This window comes from Carassius auratus, chromosome 13, assembly GCF_003368295.1.
Source record: "Carassius auratus strain Wakin chromosome 13, ASM336829v1, whole genome shotgun sequence".
Lineage (NCBI taxonomy): Eukaryota > Metazoa > Chordata > Actinopteri > Cypriniformes > Cyprinidae > Carassius > Carassius auratus.
The window spans coordinates 529,779-542,108 of NC_039255.1; the positions used below are offsets into that span (position 1 = coordinate 529,779).

Consider the following 12,330-nt stretch of genomic DNA (forward strand, 5'->3'; position numbering starts at 1 on the left):
GTTATTTCCCATGTAAGCGTGCGGCATTCGCACTCATAATGGAAGCGACGCTCACGCGGTGCGACGCGCCCATTTTTTCCAGGCGCATCCGCACCGCATCGAGTTAAAAACATTTAAACTTTTCAGAATGTTGCAAGCGCACAGCGGTCATGAGACAAGAACTAACCAATCAGATTCATCCTTTCCCGTAACAACGTTGAAAGATCAGCCAAGATGAAGAAACAGCTGATCATAGTTGTATATGGATTGCCATTTTGAAATAAATTTAGTAGCAGAGCTACTGCAAGCGATTTTTACAGCTGCAAATCCATTTATCCTTTGCTGAAATTTCCGCGTCTTCATGGAGAGAGCAGGTCATGGTTGCGTAGCAAAGGCAGATGCCTCAGGGGCGCAACTGCCCGAGTGCTTTGGAAAGGAGGAGAAAAGCGGCGCGGCTAGCGTTTTCCACGCGTTTTTAGGCGCGATATGTGAACGGCCCCTAAATCGTCCCAGGCGCTCAAGATTCCTGAACAGTTTAGTTTAGAGCGAACTGTCGGGCCTTGTTCCTCCTCATATAAACACCTTCACGCAATCAACGGCCGCATGACGTCGACCAGCTTAGTGCAAGCCTAGGGTTCGGTTCGGTGAAAAAAAAAACCTAAGGTTCGGCCGAAACTGAACCCCGTCAAAAAGCCCAGTATTCGGCCGAATCTGAATCCGAATCCTGGATTCGGTGCATCCCTAAGTTTAATGAAGCTGAAATGTAACATGAATGCATTTACGCTGCACAATTACAACAGCATAAATAATGTTACGAGGTTGGTGTTATAAACATATATACAGGTGCATCTCAATAAATTAGAATGTCATGGAAAAGTTCATTTACTTCACTTATTCAAATTGTGAAACCCGTGTATTTAATAAATTCAATGCACAAAGACTGAAGTAGTTTAAGTCTTTGGTTTATCTTACACACACACACAGCCTGCACAAGCGTCAATACATTATCCATTATAAATGCCGTTTTCACAAAACGTAATAAAAATCATGCTAACTGTGTTTCTTTTCCACAACACTGCACTGCTTGCATGTACATTGTCAATAACGTAAAGTCTTGGTTGACTGGCGAAAAAAATACATGCAAATAAATGCTAATACTTGACGTGACAAAGGGCAAAAGTTTACCCTTGCTTGCAGCAAAAAAAAAATCACTGCCGCAAAGATGACAGCCGTGTAAAACTGACTCTGGTGGGGAAAATGAGAGCTGCTAATTGGGTGAATCTCTTGCCAACAGAGCCTTGTCTTCATCTAAAAGACCAGTAATAATGACCTTTGTCCCTCCTTTCCCCAAATAGCCTCCAAGACTGCAGATCACCACAGTCCTGCTCAACAAGTTACCCGGCTGCATGTGACTCGCCAAGTAAAACCCGAAACCGTACCACATCCCTGCTCACTGTGGGAAGCTCTGCAGTCATCAAAGCAAAAGTTATATATAGGGCCAAACAGCAACAAAACAACATACTTGACACTGATTTGAATGGCAGACGGAAAAGAATTCAGTCTTAGCAAGTCTTTGGGCAAACTAACTCATGTGGGTGGTAAACTTTAGCGCGATCCCTTGCGAGCACAGAGAATTTAATGAATTCGTGGGGAGCCAACCACAAGATCATTAGAACACAGTGTATGGATTCTAAACAGCTTTTTTCTATAACAACAACCAATTAAAGAGGAATCATGATGGTAGAAGCTGACATTATGTTCAGAATTTTCCACAAAAGGTCTTGGGCTTGTAGTGGCCTTTTGATCTCACTGAAGGTAGGGCTACAACATTGTGCTCGTTTCGGAGAAAAGTTTAATAAAATGCTTAACTGACTGTAGAAAATGCATATATCATTGTGCCTCGAAAGTACACTTCTTATATATATATATATATATTTATATATATATAGTAATTATTTTAGTTGCATCCTGAATACAAACACCAATTGTGAACTTGATGAAGGAATTGTACTACCATTCTGAGTGGAAACGCGTCCAACCAGTGTGGACAAAATCCAGATGTCTATGGCACGGTGCATCACTCAATCCATCATTGAACTGAAAATGCCATGATAAAGTCATGAAAAGTGTCATGATAACACTCCAGTGAACATCACTGCAGAGGATAATAAATATTCATTCATTCTGTTGAATGGGCTTAATGCTGTTCTTACAGTCCCTGCGGCGGACCCAAGTATTCTCCTCCATCTAAGTGGCATGCATTTTTTATACTTTTTATCACATTCAAGGGTGTCGAGAAACAACTGTACGGCATTCAGGACCATTAACCACTCGAGGAGCCGAGATAACATTCACGTTAACAGGTGTTAGCGTGCCTCTAGTGAAACGGCTCAACGGCTTAGGTAATTCAAATAAGCAGAACGCGCAACTGCAGTTTGTTGCAGGCAGTCAAATTTCACATAAAGCTTTCATGCCATCGGCAGACCAACAAATTAACCCTTGGCAGGAGGGGTTGAGAAACTAAAGATAAAATCAATAATGAAACGGTATCGTTTTCTCAATATGTTCGAGCATGTCACGATTGAACTGTAAATCACCCTTAAGATTGTTTCCTGTTGGGGTCGGCCACACGCGACTGACCTTACAGTTGAATATTCAGAATCATTCCCATAAGACCAAGCCCACACAGAGCTCCATGATCTTTTTCTCGATCCAGCTGCTGCAGGGTCACTCCCGAAGGCTTCGGCTTGTCTCGCTGATGGGTCGTTCTCACAAATACATATATGCAACATGGATCCAGCCCACACAGGCAGCGACCTGCTTTGGTTTACTCACCCTTTTGCCCTCTTTCCCTGGTGCTCCTGGCTGACCGGGTAGGCCAGCATCTCCCTGGGGATGATGGGTAAAAGATCAGGGTTTCAGTTTTCAGAAGGAATTGCAGCACATACTTTAAAGCAGGCTGGTCCAGATCTAGGTTTCCACATGTCCATGGTCATTAATGCCCCCCAAGACATGATTACATCCAGAAGCAGCATTTATGTTAAATATGAGGACATAGCAGCTGGCTCTGCCTGGACGGGTTTACATGCCCGCACTTACTAAAGTGCTGAGAGACAGATGTTCAAACAGCATGTTGCAGCTCATGGGTGAACTTCATTATGGAAGACAACCAAATAAAATGATGAAATAAATTCAAGAAAATGTTGTTGATAAGCTTACCCTTTCTCCTGGAATTCCTGGGGGACCCTGCACACACACACACACACAAACACAAAAGAAATACAGATTCTCAGAATATTTTAAATCACTTACATTTGTCTCCAAGTAACATTTTCAGGCTAAGCTTTATTTATCTGTATTGTTGTTGAAGTTTGAGATTCATAATATTTTTTGAATAATAAGTCTTAAGCTTAGAGACTGCATTTGTTAAAAAAAAAAAATCCAGTGAAAGCAGTAACATTGTGAAATATTATTCAAATATAAGATTTCTGTTTTAATATTAAATATTTTAAAACATAATTTATTCCTGTGATGCAAAGCTGAATTTTCAAGCAGTCTTCGATGTAACATGATCCTTTTGGTGCACAAGAAACATTTCTTAATAATTTTCATAACAATTTTTTGTTCAAAAGCATTTTTTTATTAAATATACATCTTTTGTAGCATTATAAATCCCTCCACTTTCACTTTTGATCAACTTATTGCATCCTTGTTGAATCATTTCTTAAAGAATAATTCTGTAAGAAAATGCATAACACAATACTGTCTTTTTAGAAATAGATAGGAGAGACCAATCACAATATTGAACGTAACGGTTACAATGATGCCATCATTTCTGAATACATTTTGACTGCTGAACATTCTAACAATTAAAACAGCTTAGCTGAAATTAGCTACATAAGATTTTGAGGAGTTTTAGTTGTAATAGCTACAGAAATTTCAGAAGGTGCACCATCAGATCTTTATAGCTGTGTTTAATTAAAAACAGGCTTTCGCTATGAATCATCAAAGTTCAAATAAAATCAAGAAAAAGGTGGATTTCAGTAGTGCTGCCTTACAAGCACTTCAATAAAATTACCAAGACAAATCTGTCAAATATGCACTGCTACATGGCAAAATAAATAAAAAATGAAATGTTTACCTGGTCCCCTTTTTGAGCTTGCTGTTCAACCTAGGAGAAAGTGGAGGACAAATTACCATGTGTCTCATCAAAGAAAGACAGCAATTAACTTCAGCTGTTAACACTGTTAGAACAAAGGTCAGGAAAACATATCATTACATCACATGACCCTCCGGAAGGACGAAACACACCGGTCACATATACACAAGACACACACAGACAGCCTTTCAGATGCAGAGTAAAACACTGTGGTGTCATCTTTCAGCTGGCATCCTCAAAAATACTGGCTAAATGTTTTTTGTTTTTTTTTTACTTCAAGAATTTCAGCTGCTAAAGCTTGTTAAATGTTTTAGTCTTGAGAGATTTACAACTTGACTACAAGAGGGAGTGGTGATGTGGCAAGTGTGTTGTCGGCTCTCACGTGTGAATCCCTGGTATTCCTGCTTGTCCTCATAAAATGTAAAATTAGCATGAGTAAATAACTGTTACACCCTGATATAGTTCCGCTGGGGGTAGTTTAATGTTCATGATATATAAAGAGGCAGAGCTGTATTACTATATCCTCACACAAAAGCATACACCCCATTCTGGTGTCTTATGAGATGTAGTGGACGTGTCCCTGATATGATGTGTGGAATCACATGCGCTTTACTTGCAGGACACGTCTAACCTCCACAGTCGTTCCACACTGCTGTTGGTTGCCCCTGACTGAGCATATCTGGGCTCTTCTTTGATTTTAATAGATTTTCTTTAGTCGAAGATAAAGAGAGTCAATGCAGTATTTTTAGTATTAAAATTAACATGAAGCATCACAACACATTTCATACTGTATTTAATTTGTTTTTGTTTTTACAAGAAGTCTCAACAAGACTGCATTTACTCAGATGTAATACAGCAAAAAAAAAAAAAAAAAAAAAAAGCTAGATTTTCAGCAGTCTTCAGTGTCACATTATTCTGCAGAAATCATTCTAATATTATGATTTGGTGGTCAAGAAGCATTTTATATTATCAGAGTTGAAAACTGTTGTGTTGCTTAATATTTCTTGTCGAAGCGGTGATAAAACTGTGAATTCTCTCTAAGCTTTGAAATTCTGTTTACTATCGTATAAAGACTGTACGTATCATTGCACACCGTTAGAGCACCTTTCTCACATCTGTGCCAGCGATTGGTCATGTAAACCTTTTCCTAAAACCTAAGCAATGACTTTCCATAAACCTAATTTCAGTGCTTATTGCATATTATTAATAATGCAGATCATGCTTCACTAAAGGTTTTGATTAAAAAGAGTGCGTTTCTACTTTGAGCTCTGAAAAAGCATGCAGTGAGATGCGTACCGATAGTGTTCCCAGACCTGGCAGACCTGGTTCCCCCTGCAGCAGAGACAAGAAATTGTCTGTGAGGCATATCTGAAAAAATAAATAAATCGACCAGGTTGTCCCTATATCTGTGCTTATCTGCTCTTAAATGAACGACTTTCATATATTCAGGGTTATGAAATACAAGCAGAGATATCAGTTTAAGTCAAAAGCCCTTGACAAAAACAGACACAGCCTTCCTCAAATTCAATTTAAGTCCACAGAAACTCCACATCAAAGTTTGCAGGAATATAAAGTTGTGAACACCTAAAGCTGGCCTGTTTGAAGATATACAGAGTCGTTCTAGGTTTGAAGAGCATGACGTGTCTTTCCGACTGTCAGATTCAATCCAAACTAACGGTTTCCTCCCTCCCTCTGTCTGACTGGGAGATGAGATGAAAAGAAGCTGGTTATTCTCTGCTCTAACGCAGAGGAGCTCATTAGAACTTCAAGGCTTGAAAACACTGCATTGACAATTACGTGCAAACAAAGAACCCCAATACTGTAAAAGACAATGGGTAATATGGCAGCTAATTAGAGAATAACATTTGATCTATTGTTTGAAAGGCAGTCCCGCTGTGGTCTGTGTGCACGGGGTGTTGGGGAATCAGATATCAGAGTATGAAGCTCTTTCTACATTCTGTTTCATTGAAGCCACATCTTCCCTGCTGTGAAGGTCTGTCTGGATGAGCTGGAAATTCTGGAAGGCATTTTAAAGGAAAGTTCTAGATTAAAGGCGATTTGTGTTCTACTAACCACATCTGTGACATGCCTTCTGTTACCACAGAAAATAACGTGTTTGTGGAAAACAAACAAAAATAGTGTTTATAGTATGGTGATGCGCTTAAAAGCATTGCACTGGAACTTCCATTGAAAACATCCTCTACAAAATTTCAAAAAAAAAAAAAACACACATAATATTTACCCATTTAAAATAATTTAGCAAAATAATTTATTTTGAATGTAACAATTTAATTTAATTTAATTTAATGTTTATTTTAACAGACTGGCAAAATGTTTTTTTGTCTTGTTTTATACATTAATATTTTAGGGGGATTTATGAAGACATGTTCTCTGAGAATATTGAAACTATTTGTCATTACAATATATGTCTTACAAAAATATGAGCTTCACATCTCTGTTCTGAAACCCTCTGGAATGCCTTGCTCTATAGACTCCCATGGTAGATGCTTTAATAAAAATCATATTGTTCATTCTTTTTACAAACGAATTGAAATTAGTGTCTGCAGTAATCGGAAGCATGCCACGTATGCTGCCAATAGACCTTAACCTGTTTGTGATCTGGAAATATTCCTTCAATAATCACATACTAGTCACACTGCATTTTCTATTTTCTTATTTGTTCTCACATAGTGTACATTATGGTTTTCCCGGTCACTACATATGTGACTTCAAGTAATAAAATTGATTCCCACATCCCACAAAATTGAGCAGCATTTCATCAGTCTGATTTACAGAGACATTTACTGCATGATACACTCAGCACAAGCAATATAAGCTGCATGATCAGAGACTGGAAATAGACATGTTTCTTTGTACCAGCAGTGATTGTGCTTCTTTTTAGTAAATTAATATAATATAAAAAGGATGTCTTTACAATCCGCAACTAATAACTGATTCAAACAGTTACTGCAGAGAAAAGGTTTGTGTTCAGTCTTGGCTGAAATATTGAACTACATTATACATAAAATGTATGACATAATGTTGAATTTAACTACTTAAAGTTTAAAAAAAATAAAGTCATCCCCAAATCATAAAGATCCCAAGCTTTTGAAAGTATGACTTTTTTACTCAAAACATCAGCCAAAGCATGTCCATTCATCATCACTGCATTTGTAACATACAAAATGTAATATACATAATTTGCTCCTATTATGTCATTGTTTTTGAAGGTTCCTTATATTGTTTTGGAAGCATTCTGCAATAAGTTTACACGCATGCATGGTCAAAACATGCTTTAAATTTCTCTAAATATGCATTGAATATCATCTCATTTTCCAACTACCCTCAAATTATCTGTTCGAAGCAGTTCTAAGCTTGTCTCTCTAAACTCCTCCTTCTGTGACCCTACTTTTCTCTGATTGGTCAGCTGGCCAAGTCTGTTTTGATTGGCCACCCAAAATGGCATAAAAGTGGCACTTTAATGAGTTATACGGACATAAATATTTTTTTTTTTTCTAAAATTCCAGCTTCTGATAAAAAAAAAAAAAAAAAAGAATGTTCATACTCTATTTCATTTTCTGTTCAACCTTATTATGCAGACATTTCCTAAATTCTAACAAATAACTATTGATATTTTGCAAGGCTGTCCGTTAGCCGCTAATCTGAATATTGGTTGGAGGCGTCTCTGGTAGTATGGCCCTGGTACAATGGGCCTTAGGAGGGAAAATATGAGTTCTAGAAAGTTTAGTAGTGACATTTTTTAACTTTTAAATGTTAAAATGAGCAAATGGCAGAGTCTCCTAAGAATGACTCACATATAGACCTCTGTGGCTTGCAATGTACAGGTATATAAAAATGTATGGAAAGCTCACCGCTGAAAAACAGAGACTCTGCCTCTATCTTTCTCTGAGCTGTAGTTTGTAAAGGTTGGTAAAGAAATCAAACTTGCATGGTGACTTACTTTATCACCTTTGAGACCAGGTAGGCCTTGAGGTCCAGGATCACCTTTCAAACCCTGAGGAGACACAAAGAACAGGAACCAGTTTAATCACAGAGTTGGTCTCCTCACAGCATCCTGACAGAACAACTTAGGGTGAAAATCTTTCCAGTCAGCAGACAGTGTATCAGTTTGATGTCCCCCAAGCTAGGAGTTCGAGTTGGAAGCCGCTCCAGCCATATTTTAGTAAAAATTATGTTGGTGAAGCGCAGCGGCTTATCACACTGATGGGAAGAATGAGTGTCTCAAGGTTTTGAGATGGCCTCATTTAAATGACAAATCTGTTTTCTCACTTCTGTGCTCTTTAGAGAATGATTTGCACAAATAGCACTCCCTTAATATAAACACAAAACCACACACACTCTTTCTCAAGCCTTCTGGCTGAAGCCGGGATTAGAATTCCCATCACCTGCCTGCCAGGGCTTTGTGAGAGGGAATCTGATTGGAGATAAGGCAAAACCACAGGCAACGTCAAAACTCCTTGTGCTGAAAAGGACAGGTATGATTGGGGGGGGAAGGTGGATGAGGAAAAACCGGCAGAGAAGAGGTGGCTGATAAACGAGGCCTGACAAGTATTGACAGACTACATTTACAGCAGCTCTTGTTAGGTGTGACACATCAAGACCGGCAGAGAGAGAACTCTGAAATAAGTCAGAGGGTACTAGAGAGACAGAAACGCTGGCCCTCAAAATAGAGCAATTTGTCTTAGTTAGGCTTTTGAGTGAGACTATTAATACTGAATTATATCAGGGCCAGATGAGCACCTTGCCCTTTTTTAAATCATGTTTCCAAGCTCATGGATAGAGATGCAACTTATTTACTCTTATGATGGTGGAGCTTGTCACGACAGTTGAGTGAAAGCTCGGTTAAGAGAGCACTAATCTGGAGACCTTCTCCATAAAACAAGATCAATACAAATACAGTAAGATGTGTAAATCTGGCAAACCTGTGATTTCAGCACTTCTCATTCTCTTGCACATTCTCTTTAAAAATAGGCAATGAAATTGCAAGAGAGCATTGTTACATGCATGCTATTTGGGACCATGCACAAACCTGCCAATTGGTCAGGCAGATTTCAATGAAAATCAAATAAAAAACCAAAACAAAAATGTAAAAAAATAGATAAAAATACAAATAATAAATAATGGGGAAAAAAACTAAATAAATATAATAATAATAATAATAATAATAATAATAATAATAATAATAATGACAGAAAATAACATTAAAATTCAATTAAAATATAAAATATGAAATAATAGAACATATTAAAATATGAAACACATAATAAAATAGAAAAAATCATACACACACACACACACTGAGATATTCTCCTCTCTTTATATATATATATATATATATATATATATATATATATATATATATATATATATATATATATTCTTAATATGAATGAAAATAAATAAAATATTTGACAAATTACAATATGTAATTTTAAATATAATTAAAAAGGGAGTAGCTCATTATCATTTAAAGACACATGCACCAAAACGCGTCGCTATAAACAGAGCTATTTTTGACACGGTAAAAATGGGTGTTATTTTACACGACTATTGAGAAATTGTAACCAAAATATCTTACAGACATTTCATGAAAACCTCAAAAGAATTGTACCAAAGTGAGGAAAATGCACATCCATTGTCCCCTTTAAGTGACAATGTTGTATCCCACAATCTGAAGCATTCACCATTGCATAATGCATAAAGAAAATAGGCCATATACAGTGTATACCGTGCAGTGTTCAATAAGTTAGTTTTCCATTCTCAATATATCCTCAATCCAGCAAGCGATAAACTTCGGGTGAAGCTATCAAACATAAATATAAGAAACAATATGCACTTGAACTTGATCAGGATTGCAGTGAAGGGAAGCTCGCATTGGACAGCATGATGGAGGTTAGACCTCGGCTGCTCTTAAATGATGCATGTTCAGAGGGGTCTTTGGAGAGAGCACTCCTTTCCAGCTTTCAGCACAATCTAATGACTCCTTGAGGGAACCAGTGCACCTTTCCTTTGTTGTCCCACATCCCGAGAGCAGCCCCAGTTAAGAACAGCTCCATTTGCCCTTTTCAGAGGGACTTGATTTGAGCTCCAGGCCTACAGGCTGCTCCGACCTCGGGAATGAGGATGGAGAGACTGACTACATAGTTAGCCTCTGCTCGCCCCGGGGCATTTCAGCACAAGCGGGGAGGTGAAGGATGGGTTAAAATCAGGGCTGTGTCCCTCTCTCAGTCACGTCACACCAGTGTGAGGTCAAAATGCCGCAGGGATCTATGCTCACTTGCCTGATAATTATGTGCTGCACAGAACATCCTGGCTGCAGAACGGGCCAGGTCACAATACAATCTGGCATCTTCCCAATACAGAGGCACACACGCAGAGCAGTCCCAAAAAGTGTTTGGACACTGTAGCAGCACTTAATATATGAATATCATCACATTAGAAATACTAAATCAAGAGGCTAAGATTTTGTTTTAAAGAAATATTAAAACACAATTAAAACATTTCACAAAAAGGTTTTCATATGGATGCATGTTTCTACCTCGTAGTAAAAAAAATAAAAAAAATAAAAATCAAATGGTGACTGTTTATTCTTTCAAATTTTCAACATTTATTTCTTACACTTGTTTATTATTATTTTAATTTAAAACAAAATAACATTGTCACCAATTGGCTAAAATAAAAAGGCTTACACAGGCTTAAAATTATAAAACAGTAGATTGAAAATTCAGTATAAATGTGGTTATTCTGCTAGGACACCTGCAAGACTTTACATACATTGACACTGTCAACCAAAAAAAAAAAAAAAAACAAAAAAAACAATATCAACTGAAACCAAACAAAACAAAACCAGTCAAAACCAAACGAAACCAAGCAAACATAAACAAATGAAACTGAATGAAAAATAAAAACAAAACAAAATGGAACCAAACAAAACAAATACTAAGCAAACCAAAACCCAACATGGAAATTCCAACCAAACCTTCACATTGACACCAATTGTTTAAAAATAAAATTTAGTTCTTACACTAGCTTTAGCATAAATGTGTATGGAGCTGCCACTTGATTCAGTTTTTAACATTTAACATTTAATGTGCAGCAACAGACTTCGACAGCATTTTTCCAGCTTTTGATTGAGATCAAATTTTAATTCAAATGAACACAGCCCATCTCAGAGGCATGCATGTTTTAAGCAGAGAGACCTGTTGATATGCTGAATGGCAGGCCTTCAAAGACCTCTGGAACAAGATCCAGTGGAGTAACAGAGATATCTCAAGTGCTGCCCACAAATGCCAATGGGGTTACGCCAGGAAATGCTTCTTGTGAGTTTCCATTTGCTCAGCGATTCATTGCTACAAGCGTCTGAAGTAGTAGCACTCAGGATGATACTATCTGAATCAAACTTTCATTTAGGAAAACATGCTGGGCTTCTTCACCACTGCCACTGGAATCTGTCTATCATTAATATCACCTGAACTCTACCTTTCAAATAAACATTTTTAAGTATGTCATATGAATTTTTTTGCAGTCAAATATCGAAAACAAATTTGCCTCTTTTCATAGCACAGGACATTTAAATTAACGCTACAGGTAACCTGTCATATTCAGAAGGATAGTGAAACTAACATGCCATGTTTTGCTCTGAGTGTCTCAACAGACAAGTGATACACGGCTTCATGCACATTCCATTCTGAACGCTCTCATGTAACCCCTATGGGCCTTAGATATCAGGTATTGAATTTAAAAGACTTAAATTAGTCAGCAATAAGAATGTATTGACTCAGGGTGGTGACTCTGAATAATGCCATATGTCTTGAGGTACAGAAGAGTAATCAAATTTCTTACATCTTTTCCAGGTGTTCCCGCAGGAACGGGCTCTCCAGCTGCTGCCTTTTCACCCTTACAATCAGAGTAATGATACACAGCATACTGAAACAACAGTTCCATGGAAAAAGAAGTGACGTTTTAGCAGAGTTGTGGCTTTGCAGTCTGAATGGAGAGTGATGAGACACAAAGACTGAGTGCCACAAGATACTACCAAGACAATTAACAGACTATTTCTGAGATTAATCGAAGAATCAGATCAATTTTTCGTGTGCAGTGCCTTCATCACTTGCAGACAATAACAAATTAGTGCACATTAGCGGTCTGGCTATCTGCAGTCAACATACTGT

General features: G+C 37.7%; 1 protein-coding gene across 3 annotated transcripts in view; it reads right to left on the reverse strand.

Moving 5' to 3' along the window:
- Window positions 1-1,952: 1,952 nt before the first annotated feature.
- col19a1 (collagen, type XIX, alpha 1) overlaps window positions 1,953-12,330 on the reverse strand; it is a 42,206-nt gene continuing 31,828 nt past the window's right edge. For 2 of the 3 annotated variants that reach the window (XM_026277701.1, XM_026277700.1), the window contains 5 exons: window positions 8,100-8,153; window positions 5,435-5,470; window positions 4,121-4,150; window positions 3,199-3,225; window positions 1,953-2,868 (listed from right to left, as the gene is read on the reverse strand). In XM_026277701.1, the coding sequence (XP_026133486.1) occupies window positions 2,749-2,868; window positions 3,199-3,225; window positions 4,121-4,150; window positions 5,435-5,470; window positions 8,100-8,153 (267 nt within the window). In that variant the 3' untranslated portion in view covers window positions 1,953-2,748. The remainder of the gene's footprint in view (window positions 2,869-3,198; window positions 3,226-4,120; window positions 4,151-5,434; window positions 5,471-8,099; window positions 8,154-12,330) is intronic. The other variant, XM_026277702.1, reaches the window with a different exon arrangement.